The sequence below is a fragment of the Podarcis bocagei genome (assembly GCF_964188305.1).
Source record: "Podarcis bocagei genome assembly, chromosome: 12".
In the NCBI taxonomy this organism is placed as follows: domain Eukaryota; kingdom Metazoa; phylum Chordata; class Lepidosauria; order Squamata; family Lacertidae; genus Podarcis; species Podarcis bocagei.
In genome coordinates this window covers 60,546,878-60,559,837 of record NC_138137.1, presented here as the reverse complement: position 1 = coordinate 60,559,837, position 12,960 = coordinate 60,546,878, and the positions used below count along the sequence as shown (strand labels likewise).

Sequence of the window (12,960 nt, the reverse complement as noted above, 5' to 3'; positions counted from 1 at the left end):
CCTCTCCTCCACCCGGGCTTCCAACACTCAAGATGTTTGGTTTCAGACCCACCTTATTTCTCTTTTCATGGTTGTCAGCCATTTTAAACTGTTTTTGATATTGTGTTTTGATGCTGTGAAATCAGGGTGGAGGGCGGGCAATGAATAAACAAGCCCGCCTCGCAATACAGCAAACTCCCCATTTACACATGTCCCGAGTCACGTGTGACCACAATGGTGCACGTTGCCACGAAACTGTAAGCGGCACAAAATGGGGCAAAAATGGCCCCCGAAAGAGCATGGAAATGGCGCATAAACAGCACCTGGCAACCCCAGAGCCTTTGCACTGAATTTGCTGGGGTTTGAGCGGCAATCTAGTAAGTGCTGCTGGTTTTTAAAGGCTTTCCAGAGGTTTAGAGTGTTTTCCAATGCTGTTTCCAATATATGTGTTTTCACTTACATGGAATGTATGGCGTTTTAAGGAGGGTTCCAATTGCCTTTCCCCTTTCAAAGCAGAAACACGCAAGCTTTAGCCATTATCCAAAGAACCGATACAAAATCTTTATTAATACCCCCCGTTTTTTGTTTTAAAAAAGCTAAAAGTTAAAATTGCAATTTTTGCACTGAGGCTGCTCAGCAGGAGTGCCAGGCCTCCCAAACGCCGTGTGCTTCTTTTAAATATATATTGCAGTTTGTGCAGAAGATTGGGCAAGTTCCGTGGTCTCGACCTGCCCTGGCCTCTTGGACACCTCAGCCCAGTCCTTCTCCAAGACGGCTCCTTCATTACATCTTTGGTTTCTTCTTCGCCTTCTGCAAATCCCCCCGGGCTCTGTCTTGCGACGAACGCTCAGGCTGCCTTGTCACGAAACGCATGCAGCGAAAGAGAGACTCCGAACAGCGGCTGCTCCAGAAATCGTGCAGCCTGCTAAATTGGCAGAGGGGCGAAGCAGAGCAGACTTAAAGGACTTAAAACAACCAAAGGATGTGTAAAAGCCCGTGTTTTGTTTTGTTTTGTTTTTAAAAAAGAAGGAAACGCACCTGTCAGGGGTTCAGGAGCAGAGGCAAGGGCAAGGGAGGAAACAGAGAGCGAGGGGGAGGAGGCAGAAGAAAAGATGAGTGATGACGACGACCCAAGATCTCCGAGTCTTTCCAGTGAATCAGAAGATTCACAGAAAGGAGCACCAGTGGCCAGGGCAAGGGGGGAGCCTAGGGGGACACCCCAGGAAGAAGGGTCCAGAGGGGGCTCAGAGGGGAGCAGTTGGAAATCGGGACCAGCGTCACCAACAGAGAGCAGGGGAGAGGAAGGGCGCCAGGTATCAAGCGCTGGCAGCTCACAACAGGAGGGAGGGCACGAGTCAGGAGTGGCCACACCTCCATCGGGGAGCGAAGAAACGGTCAGGCGGAAAGTGGAAGGTTGGGCGCGCGCGCCAAGTTCAAATGCACAGGAAGGTGGCGCAGTAAGCAGCCCGGAAAGGGAGCCAGGTCCTAAAGCCCGGCGCAAGGAGACAGGAGGGTCCGGGGGGTCAGCGTCAGAAGAATCCCGGAAGGAAGAGACCCCGGGGGGCAGAGGGACCCAGAGAAGAACGGTCAGGCGGAAAAGGTGGAGTAAGGCTAGGTTAGTAAGCTGGTGCACAGGGGGCGGAGACTCAGACGGAGCTTCGCCGGTCTAACCCATAAGACGTAGAGTTGCACGCAGCAGCTTGAGAATGGAAACTGTAACTCAATAAAAGACTTTTACAAGTGACCGCTGGCTAGCGTGATCCTCTGTGAGCTAGGATCTGGAAGCAGCTCTGACAGCACCGAAAAGCTAGAGAAAGATTCTGGAGCACAGGGTGATCTAGGCAGGAAAATGGGAGATCAAGGAGTATGGGGTGGGGGGCGTAGACTGTGATGTGGGGAAAGCTATGGGGCAGAGCAGATCCCACCCCCTTCCCTACAACCGCTGCAGTCCATCGTGCCCCACAGAGCTGCCTGGGCCTACTTCTAATGCCCCACCAGTCAGAAGCCTCCTCTCACACTATATTTCTCCGCAGTTTGGGGTACTGGAATGGGTCAGCCCTGATGCACGAACTTCTCTGGTCCGCATTCCTGCCTTTTCTTGTTCTTCAAATCTCCTTTCCGCAGCACCATTCCCCTTTTGGCGCATCCGTACGACGAACCTATAAAGCAGGCAGGTCGGAGAGAGAGTGTGCAGCTTCTCCAAGGCTCCTGGGCACGTGGATCTGAGCTGAGAGCCTACAATGCCTGCCTGCCTCTCTCTGTGGACGTTCACAGGCAGAGGAAGCTGTGAGGCCGCGGAGAAACGATTGGCATCCTTGCTCCACTCACAGTACAGAGACCGAATGACGACTGGACAGGACCAATTCACACAACCACATCTCAGGCATCCTGTTGCCCAAGACTGAATGCTGAGACGGTTTCGGCAACTGCCAGAAAGCGCCAGCGCCGGCCAACGTTCTCGATTGTTCCATCTTGCTCTCGAAGCATTTCTGGAATACGAAACGTGGTGAGCAGGGTGCAAAAGCGCTTGGACAGTCGCTCACCCGCTTGGAGCTTCAGCCCTGGTTGGCAGCGGGAGCGTATGCCAAAGGGAAGTTCGAGGTCATAAACAGGATTCTGGCTTTGCGGTCCGCCTGTCCATTTGGGGGCGCTGTCTGCTTGCAGCGTGCCCTCAGGTCCCGCTGGAAAGGCTGGTGGGGAAGAGAGATTTCTCTAGTGGGGCATTGTTGCTGCTGCCGCCGGGTGCCAGGGCCTGCTCGGGACCAGGCATGGGTGTTGCAGGCGCCTGCTCGCCGCCGTGCAGCCGCAGGTGCTGCTTGAGCGACTGTTTGTAGCGGAAGCGCTTCCCACAGTGGAGGCAGGCGTAGGGGTTCTCGCCCGTGTGCATGCGCTGGTGCTCCAGCAGGTACTTCCGGCGGGCGAAGGTCCTAAGGCACTCGGTGCAGCGGTGGCGCCTCTCGCCGTTGGCGTGGCTGGCCTGGTGGCTGATGAAGGCCTGGGCGTGGGGGAAGGTCTGGCCGCACTCGCGGCAGGCGTGCGTCTTGGCGCCGGCCTGGTGGACGCTGCTCTGGTGCTTGACCAGGTGGTGGGCGCGGACGAAGCGCTTGTCGCACTGCCCGCAGCGGTAGGGGCGCTCGCCCGTGTGGATGCGGTAGTGGTTGGTCAGCTTGGACTTCTCGGCAAAGCGCTTCTCGCACTCGGGGCACTGGTAGGGCTTCTCGCCCGTGTGCGTGCGGGTGTGGTCGTCGAGGTGCTGCTTGCGGATGAAGGTCTTGGCGCACTGCGGGCAGTGGAAGGGCCGGGGCCGCTCGCGGTGCGTCTTCAGGTGCACCGCCAGGCTGGACTTGCGGTTGAAGGCCTTGGGGCACTCCGAGCACTGGTGCGGCCGATCGGCGTGGACCGCTTGATGCCGGGTCAACTGGCCCTGGTGGCTGAAGCCGCAGCCGCACTCGGCGCAGACGAAGGCGCTCTCACTCTTGCCCACCGTGTGCGTCCGCTGGTGGATCAGCAGGCTGGTCTTCAGACGGAAGCTTTTGGGGCACAGCGAACAGGTGTGGAGTCTCTCCGCCGCCTGGGATAAGGCCTGGTCCCCAAAGCCGCTTTTGTAGTCTGCGCAGGAACCGTCGGGCTCCGAGATCTGCTGCGGGCCAAGCTCGGTCGTAGCGCCCTCGCTGTACTCCTCACCCCCCGCATGGGCGTCCTGGGGCACGGGGAAGTGCTGCTCGTAGGCCAGGCTGTCGCGGCACTTGCCGCAGGGGAAGGGGTCTCCCTTGGGGCTGGCGTCCGGAGGGGCTGCCGCTTCCGGCCCTTCGCAGCAGCCCCCTGGCCTCGGGGGGCGCTCCTCTTCGGGCCTCTGTGCAGGAGGAGCCGGTTTCTCCCCCTGAGGGCAGCCCTGCCTCTCACAGCCTCCGTCCGGCTTGGGGGCCTGGAAGACGTCTTCGCTGGCCATCCCGGGCAGCAGCGGCCCCTGGGCGGACAGAGGGAGCTTGGGAGCCGCCCTCAGATTACGCTCTTCGCGCTTGATCATAGCGCTGTCATCTGGGGGAGGCAAAAAAAAGGAATAGGCAAGGATTAAGGACCTAAAGGGAGCCTGCAGGATCAGGCCAGTGTCCCATCTAGTCCAGCATCCTGTTCTCACAGCACCCATCCAAAGGCAAAACTGCAAGCAGGATTCGCACACAAAACCAACCATCTCCCTTCCTGAGGTTTCCAGCAACTGGGATTCAGAAGCATTGATGCCAGCGACTGTAGAGGCTGGGCACAGTCATCGTGGCTAGTAGCCTTCTCCTCCTCCACGAATCTGTTTAATCCATTTTTTAAAGCCCTCCAAGTTGGTGGCTATCAATGTCTCCTGTGGGAGAGAGTTCCAGGGACTGACTATGCGCTATGTGAAGAAGAGCTTCATGACGTCTGACCTGAATCTTCCAACACTTAGCTTCCTACGCTAGAGCCCGGCAAAAAAAAAAACAGGTGAAAAAACCCAAACCCCAACAACCCTCATTTGGAACAGAAAAACAGTGAAGTTTTTAATGTGTGACATTTTAATGTATCTTTAATCTTTGTTGGAAGCCGCCCAGCGTGGCTGGGGAGACCCAGCCAGATGGGCGGGGTACAAATAATAAATTATTATTATTATTATTATTATTATTATTATTATTATTATTATTATTATTAATCAGAAATATTTTGGAGGGAGCTCAAGAGGTTTTAGTGAACACCCCATCCTCTTAACAATAATATATTTTTTTTGGGGGGGAAGGCTATAACTGAGTGGTTGTGCCCAGGTTTTCATGAAAAAGGTCCCTGCAGCATCTTCAGTTAAAATGATCTCGCCAGCGTGTGACAGCAAAAGACCTCTTTAAGGAAGTTTGTGATGTTTGATGTTTTATCATGTATTTAATATTCTGTTGGGAGATGCCCAGAGCGGCTGGGGAAACCGAGTCAGATGGGCGTTATACAAATAATAAAATTACTGTTGTTATTATTACCCTGTGGTGGGAATTCTAGGCAGCCTGCGTGTGAAGAGATGCAAAAAGAGAGTGCATAAAAGGAGATTGTGCGAAGAATCTGATTGGGTGGAGAATCTGTGTTAGGAATGTTTGTGCAGGAAAATCTTAGCCTTGAACTGGCTCAGTAAGAGTTAGGGCACCTTGTTCCTGCTGAACTGGGCACCCAGATTTGACAACACAGGCCTGCTTTTCCTCTGGGAATGTGACTTAATTTCTATGCATATGTTAAGCTAAGGTGAATGACGGCCTCTATAGAAGCATGTGAAATTCACAGGCATGTGGACTCCACTTTTCTGGGTGCCCCAGAGGCTGCCGCTGTGGCCCCGTGATGTTTCCTTAAATGGCACGATTGGTGTGGTTAATTGAAGATCCACAACTTCCTTGTCTGCCTGGAGAATTGAGAACCCGGAAGCCCGGTCCGTTTGCATTTCCTGCTAAGCCTTGGCACAGAACGGCAAGCAGGAGCTGGAATGAGCCTGAGCAAAGCCTGGGGCTGGCAGTTCCCCTCCCTCCTCCTTTTCCCCACGTGACTGGGAAGAAGGACTTTGCCAGCTTGTCCTTTCGGTTTCACAGAATATTTGGCCTGCTGTGACCTGGGAAGCAGGCGGGGTTAAACCCTGGTCCGTTTCAAAACAAGCCAAGGTCAAGCCCTGGTGATGTCACCCTGGCTTTCGAAACTAACCACAGTTTGTTTTAAGGCCCTTTGACAACACGACAAAGCAGCGCGGAAGTGAAACTCAGTGCAAAGTCTTCCTCCCAGCCCAGAGGAAGAGGGGGGGGGGAGGGAAGGGAAGGCTGAGCTGCTGGAAGTTGCAGCCAAAACGTCCGGAGGGCGTCAGTTTGGTCGGCAACAGCTGATCTAAAGCAGCACCGGAATTCCTCTGATTAAGGAAGCGGCTACAATCCAGTTAATATGGAAAGAGGCGCAGACATAATTTAGATATTACATAAACAAGGAGGGATATTTTTTTTAAAAAAAATGAAACAACAGGATAACCTGGAAACCAGATCCCTGCCTTTCAGGGCACAGAATCACAGAAGTCACCCCAAGGGCAATGCGGGAATCATATCTAATGCCAGGCAGACTCACCATAGCTGAGAACTGGGGGCATCTCTCGCTCCAGATCCCATTTCCCTCTCCCGGGAAGCTCTTCCTGCTTAATCCAGGTCAAGAGGTCCTCCTTGGAAGGCAAGGGATCCGCTTCTGGCAACGAGAGCAAGAGGCGCATTGCAACGGATGCAGAACACTTGCAAGTTTCAGAGAAAAGCAGCAACGCTGGCGGAAAACTGACCGAGATGCTGGCTAGATTATGCACGGGCCTTGTTTTCCTTTGAAGGCCTAGACTGGATTTCGGCACCCGGCCACAGAAGATGTGCACCTCCTTTCCTCACCCCTGAATATGTCCGCCAGGCCTCTCACTTCTGGGATTAGGCTCCAAGGATTTAACTTTGGGGAATGTACCTTCTGGGCAGGTGTGAGCCCCAGCAGACCTATATGTGGCCCAGCAGCACTTTAGCCCTACATTCACTGTTTGCATATTTCATTGCCGTTCAGTTTGTTCCCTCACTACCTTTCTGTGCCGTCCGCAAGTGACAGGGCAGGACAGACGCTTTAGCCACGACGGCAAGTCTTTATTACCCACCTTCCAAATTCGACTCACCTGCTCTGGGCTCTGCAGGGAAGCCCTTGCCCCCCACAAATTCGTGATCTGCGGCACGGGGAGGCTCCGCTTGTCCCATTGGTGGGAGGATGTCAGCTTTGGAAATGGCAGAGTCTGTTTGGGGAAGCAGATCAGAAAGCAGGTGCTGAAAGTCACTGTCACTGAGGGGAAATCTGACGGACAACAAACCCGGCAGCTCCAAACCCTGCCAGCCTCTTTTCCAAAGAACTGGTCTTGCATATGATCTGGGCAGCACAAACAGTAATTGCAATTCAGTGGAGAGCAACCCAAAATCCTAACATTAGGCGTTTGGCAACACTCACTCTGCAACTGAGCCATCACAGAGAATTTGAGATTTTGACAAGTACTAGAACCTCTAGGGACTTTTCATTGGATTTGACGTTCTTTTACGACACATGCAGCAGAACCATCAATTTCAAGACACAAGCCTAGCAAATCTGGAACTATATTTGATGCTCTGATAACATTGATAGACTTTACTTGGACTTGGGTTATTTTAACCCATGCAAAGCTCTGCGCATGCTACGTGCCTATTTTGTAGTTAATAATAATAATAATTTTATTATTTATGGCCCAGCCACCCTGGGTGGCTCCCAGCAGAAGAGTAAAAACACGATAAAACATCAAACATAAAAAACTTCCCTAAACTGGGCTTTATTTTTCATCTCTTAATATCCGTCCATTGCCACGACTTGTTCTCTCTGTTTTGTGAATGTTAGGAAATGAAACGAAATAAAGAACTTTACAAAGAAAAAGGTAAGAGAAAGAAATGCCAGCCACTTACCCAGGGAGACCAGCGGTTCGTATGTCCCCTTGGTGATATTCCGGTAGAGTTCCTTCTGCCAGTCTTCCAAACTGGCCCACTCCTGGGGGGAGAAGTTTGCTGCGTCGTCATCAAAGGTCACGGGAACCTAAAATCAGAGCCGCCCGTGACTCAGAAATGCTGACCAAGGCCTCCATCACGGCTGCCATCATAAGAAGGTGAAAAGAGCGCTGCTGGATGAGGCCACTGGCCCACACACTCCAGCATCCTGTTCTCACACAGGTAGTCCATAAGCAGGATCCGTGCAGGAAAGCCCTCTCTCCTCCTGTGGTTTCCAGATACTGGTATGCAGAGGCACTGCTGCTCCCAGCAGGGAAGGCAGAGCACCTGGAATACCTGAAAGATCGCCTCCTTCCCTACAGACCCTCTTGGGTGCCAAATCTGCAGGGTATGTGTGTGTGTGTGTGTGTGTGTGCTCTCTTTGGGGTGGCCCAGGAGAACAGAGAGGGCCTTCTCTGTAGCAGCCCCCAAGTTGTGGAACTCCCTCCCCAGAGGTGCATCTGGTGCCTTCATAGCGCAGCTTTCGGGGGATGCTCGAGACGCACCCCTTGACCCTAGCCTCTGACCCTTCAGGTGTATGTTTTCAGGACCCACCTTGCTTTTGCAATTCTTCTTACACTCTGTTGAATATTGTGTTCCAATATTAAAGATGCTTTTAAATGGTTGTGACCTATCCTGGGACCTTGGGGCGAAGGGCGGGTAATAAATTCTAACAATAGCAATAATAATAGTACAGTGGTACCTCGGGTTAAGTACTTAATTCATTCCAGAGGTCCGTACTTAACCTGAAACAGTTCTTAACCTGAAGCAACACTTTAGCTAATGGGGTCTCCTGCTGCTGCCATGCCGCCGGAGCACAATTTCTGTTCTCATCCTGAAGCAAAGTTCTTAACCTGAAGCACTATTTCTGGGTTAGCGGAGTCTGTAACCTGAAGCGTATGTAACCCGAGGTACCACTGTAATAGCAACATGGACATCAGGCTGGCGCCTTTGCTGTATGTTTTTCGGTGCCTCTAAAACATTTCTGTTTAGACCATCCTACCCGGATGGGAGTCTCAACCTGTTTTTAGTCTGTTGCTATTTCAACTCGTCAAACGTTGTAAATTGTTGTCGTTAATTTTTCTTAGTGATAGTTTTATTGTTTTGCCTTTTTTGTAAACTGCTTTGAGGGTGGCTTGTTTGTTTCTTTTTAACCATCAAGCGGTATATAAGCTTTATGACGTGGAAAACAGAGCAACATAGCACCTCCATGTGTCCATCAGCACACAGGCAGCCCAAAGGGGTCCATCAGGTTCCTAGACCTGTTCTGTTCACCACACGCATTCTGCAGAGGCAGGCTACAATAACTGGTCGCCGTTTAAATATTTTTAGCTGCCTCTTCCAGTCCGACGCCAACCAGAAGGAGAGCTATCCAGCAGGCGAATAATACCCATGTGGCACTTCAAAAACTAAGGCTTTTGTTGGTTAATCTAGTGGTTAAAGTGATTATTGTCTGTGATGCACTTTTAATGAATAAAAATTCCTGGACGGGCCTCCCTCCCTCTCCTGGACCTGCTGTTTGGGGCATGGTGGGGTTGAGAGTGGCTCTCTTTGCCGGCAAGTCTTTTGCGAGTGGAAACCTGAGCTCCTGGGGCAATGGCACACACGCCAGGGACCAAAGATTCCTGCATTGCAGGGGGTTGTACTAAATGACCCTTGTGGTCCCTTCCAAATCTACCTTTCTAGGATTCTTTGATTCATAGGCATGTTGTTCTATAATAATAACAACAATTTATTATTTATACCCCAATCTGGCTGGGTTTCCCCAGCCACTCTGGGCAGCTCCCAACAGAATATTAATAATAAAAAAGTAACAAAATCAAACATTAAAAGCTTCCCCAAACAGGGCTGCCTTCAGATGTCTTCTAAAAGTCAGATAGCTGTTTATTTCCTTGACGTTGTGATGGGAGGGCTTTCCACAGGGCAGGTGCCACTACCGAGAAGGCCCTCTGCCTGGTTCCCTGTAACTTGGCTTCTCACAGCAAGGGAACCACCAGAAGGCTCTCAGAGCTGGACTTCAGTGACTGGGCAGAACAATGGGGGTGGAGACGCTCCTTCAGGTCTACTGGGCCGAGGCTGTTTACGGCTTTCAAGGTCAGCACCAACACTTTGAATTGTGCTCGGAAATGTACTGGGAGCCAATGAAAGTCTTTCAGGACCAGTGTTATATGGTCTTGGCGGCTGCTCCCAGTCACCAGTCTAGCTGCCGCATTCTGGATTAGTTGCAGTTTCCAGGTCACCTTCAAAGGTAGCCCCACGTAGAGCGCATTGCAGTAGTCCAAGCGGGAGATAACCAGAGCATGCGCCACTCTGGCGATACAATCTGCGGGCAAGGAGGGTCTCATCCTGCGTACCAGATGGAGCTGGCAGACATCTGCCCTGGACACAGAATTGACCTGCGCCTCCATGGACATATGTGAGTCCAGAATGACTCCCAGGCTGCACACCTGCTCCTTCAGAGGCACGTTACCCCATTCAGGACCAGGGAGTCTCCACACCTGCCCCCTGTCCCCCCAAAACAGTACTATCCCCTTGGTGGCCCTTTTCTGAACCTACCTGGTAAGCTCATTTCTTTCTTATTTCTTTCTTACCTTGGGGATTTCTCCCTTTGGTCCCAAGGGGAGCCTCAGGATCCAGAAGTTTCGGTTCTTCAGCAGGTTCTCCATGTTCTCCAGCCTCCTCTGGAACAGGCCGTACTCCTGAATGAGGGTCCCCAGGGCGGCCACGTGGTTGCTGAACTCCAGCTCGGTCTTCTCGCACTCGAAGATCTTCTTCTCGGCTGTGGCCGTCCGGCCTTCCAGGTTGAGGAGCCGCGTGGCATAGGAGTCCACCTTCCTCTCCACAGCTTGGATGGCAGCCACCACGGTCCAGAGCGAGATCTCGGCCGTCGGGTAGATCTCCCTCTCGGCGGCTTGGTCAAAGAGGGCCGGCGGCTGGAAGGAGGCCAGGTGTTGCGGCTCCACCTCCCATTCCCAAGCCTGCGGGCAAGAAGGGGGTCAGACCAGAGCAAGGTGCTCGCGAAGGAGTGGGGGGCAGCTGGAGAAAGAGAGGCGAGAGGGAGGGAAAAGGAAGAAGGAAGCGGAAAGACAGAGTGTCAGGAAGAAGGGGGAGACACAGAGGCAAGACGAGGCAGAGGGGGGCGTTTCACGGCGCCAGAATCACTGTGACATCCGCTTGGCATGAAGAACTGGAGTCACAATGGCAACGTTTTGTCAGCATTTGCAAAAACTTCATCTTTGGAACTCCCTGCCTCTAGACGCCAGGCAGGCACCTTCGCTATACTCTTTTTGGGCACCTGCTAAGAACGATTTTCTTTAGCCCACAGCATATAGAAAGTGGAAGCCAGCTTTAATCTATTGTCATTTTAACTTTTTGTATATCTTAGATTATTGTTAATTTTTCTCCGCAATATAATAATATTGCTTCTGAAGTTAATGTCCTGTTTGGCCAGAATACCTGAGCCATGCTCTATATATTCCCTATGTTTATGGACTATTTTTTTTAAGGGGGATATTTTACTGACTGGCTATATATGAATTTTATGGTATTTTATTAGTTGAGCATTGGCCAAAAGAGGGATCAAGTTTCTCACATGAGCAAGCAGACTAGATTCAGGGCTGTATATCCTCTGGGGAGATGAGAGAGCCAGTGGTGGAGTAGTGGAGAGAGTGTCTGACTAGGATCTGGGTTCAAATCCCTGCACTTTGGCTGTGTAGCTCACCGGACGTGACCTCGGGGGCCAGTCACTGCCTCTCCACCTAACCTGCCTCGCAGTGTTGTCATGAGGAGAAACTCTGTTTTTTGGGGGGAGGGGGGATATGCCCATCACGAGAGAGGCAGTGTGGTGCAATGGCTAGGGTAGGGAAGACCTGGGTTCAAATTAATCCCCTGCTTTGGCCGTGCAGCTCGCTATCTGTGACCTTGGGAGCCATTTGCTGCCGCTCTCAGCCCGACCTACCTCACAGGGCTGTTGTGGGGATAAAAAGTGGGGAGAACCATGGCCACCCCCTTGAGCTCTGTGTGTGTGTGTAGGGAAGAGAGAAAGGTGGGAGATCAGCGCAACAGAATGAATAAAAATAGGTAAGTCCTGGGGCCGAAAGGCTGAAACCTCGCCTTTCTCTCAAACCTCAGCCCCCCTGCACCCCAAAATACATGAAGGGGGGAGAAGGTGGTTCCTTGCCTTCCTTTCCCCCCTCCCCACCTCAGAACACCAACCAGCCCCCCTCCTTGCATGAAGCCAATTCCTAGGGGGCTTAGCGCTCTTTGCCCCCCCATAATAAAATATTTGAGGGGACCAGCCCCCCCCAAAAAAGTTGATGGCCATTGCCATTCAAATGGTGTGTGTGTGATCGATTATGCGGGGCGGGGCTTGCTTGGACCCCCCAATATTTTATTCCAGTTGGCACCTGTGGACCCCCCCAAAAAAGGATGCAGCGAGGGGGGCAGCCCCCCAAATCAATCTGGGCTCCAGTGCCCCCCCCAAAAAAACACCTGGGGAAAAATTTTGCAGGTCCTCCTCCCCCCCCCCCCACTTTTAAATGGTGATCAGCCGGGGGGGTGTCTTTTAAAGGCCCCTCCCCTTCTTCCCACCCGGGCAGCGCAGGGTTAACCCCTCTCACCTGGGCAGGAGTCCACTCAGCCATGGCCGGCGCCCGCTAGGTGAAGCCACTGCGCATGCGCGCCCCCTCCCCAGCCAACTGGTCCCCGAAGCGAGAAGGTCCTCCTCTCTCTCTCTCTCCAGTCCTTCTTCGCGCAGAGCACGCATGCGCGCGGGCGCAGGCCGAGTTCTCCGCCTCCAGGGCGCGCGGCAGCGCCACCCAGAGGCTGGAGGAGCGCCTGGCTCGAAATGCCACAGCGCAGAAGCAGGAATCCTGGAAAAGGGCTACCCAAGGGTCATCCAGTCCAACCCGCTGCAGTGCAGGAATCTCAGCTCAAGCAGGGGTGGCCAACTCCCAAGATAAAAAAATTCCTTCCAGTAGCACCTTAAAGACCAACTAAGTTAGTTCTTGGTATGAGCTTTCGTGTGCATGCACACTTCTTCAGATACGGCGCCCGCTACTGGTGCTACTGGAAGGAATTTTTTTATTTTGACTATGGCAGACCAACACGGCTACCTATCTACTACCCCAACTCCCAAGAGACTGCGATCTACTCACAGAGTTAAAAACTGGCAGTGATCTTCCCTCTTTTGGAGGGTTCAGGTCAAAGTTGTTGAGCTTTTTCAGGGAGGAGGTAAAATGTTGAGCTTTTCTTAGGAGAGCCACAGCTGTTCAGCTTCTTTGGGGGGAGCCAGTGATCTACCGGTGATCTACCGCAGACGTCCAGTGATCTACCTGTTGGCTATGCCTGAGCTAAAGCACCCCTGACAGATGGCCGTCTAGCCTCTGCTTAGAAACCTCCAAGGAAGAGGATTCCAGTCGCCCAAGAT

At 52.5% G+C, this 12,960-nt stretch overlaps 1 protein-coding gene across 1 annotated transcript; it reads right to left on the bottom strand.

Moving 5' to 3' along the window:
* Positions 1-515: 515 nt before the first annotated feature.
* Positions 516-12,301, bottom strand: LOC308569556 (zinc finger protein 212-like). Its single transcript, XM_081163621.1, has 7 exons — positions 12,152-12,301; positions 10,124-10,510; positions 7,455-7,581; positions 6,650-6,763; positions 6,079-6,192; positions 1,780-4,017; positions 516-1,017 (listed from the first exon to the last, which is right to left on the bottom strand). The coding sequence occupies exons 1-6, from the start codon at positions 12,173-12,175 to the stop codon at positions 2,651-2,653; spliced, it is 2,133 nt and encodes a 710-aa protein (XP_081019747.1). The 5' UTR covers positions 12,176-12,301; the 3' UTR covers positions 516-1,017; positions 1,780-2,650.
* Between the last annotated feature and the right edge of the window lie 659 nt (positions 12,302-12,960).

What these genes read in the sequence shown, in the direction of transcription:
- LOC308569556 (XM_081163621.1), bottom strand. Translation starts at nt 12,175, where the DNA reads ATGGCTGAGTGGACTCCTGCCCAG. An exon ending in CTGAGTGGACTCCTGCCCAG is followed by an intron (nt 10,511 to 12,151) that starts GTGAGAGGGGTT and finishes TCTTGCCCGCAG; the next exon opens with GCTTGGGAATGGGAGGTGGA. An exon ending in GCCCCCAGTTCTCAGCTATG is followed by an intron (nt 4,018 to 6,078) that starts GTGAGTCTGCCT and finishes TGCCTCCCCCAG; the next exon opens with ATGACAGCGCTATGATCAAG.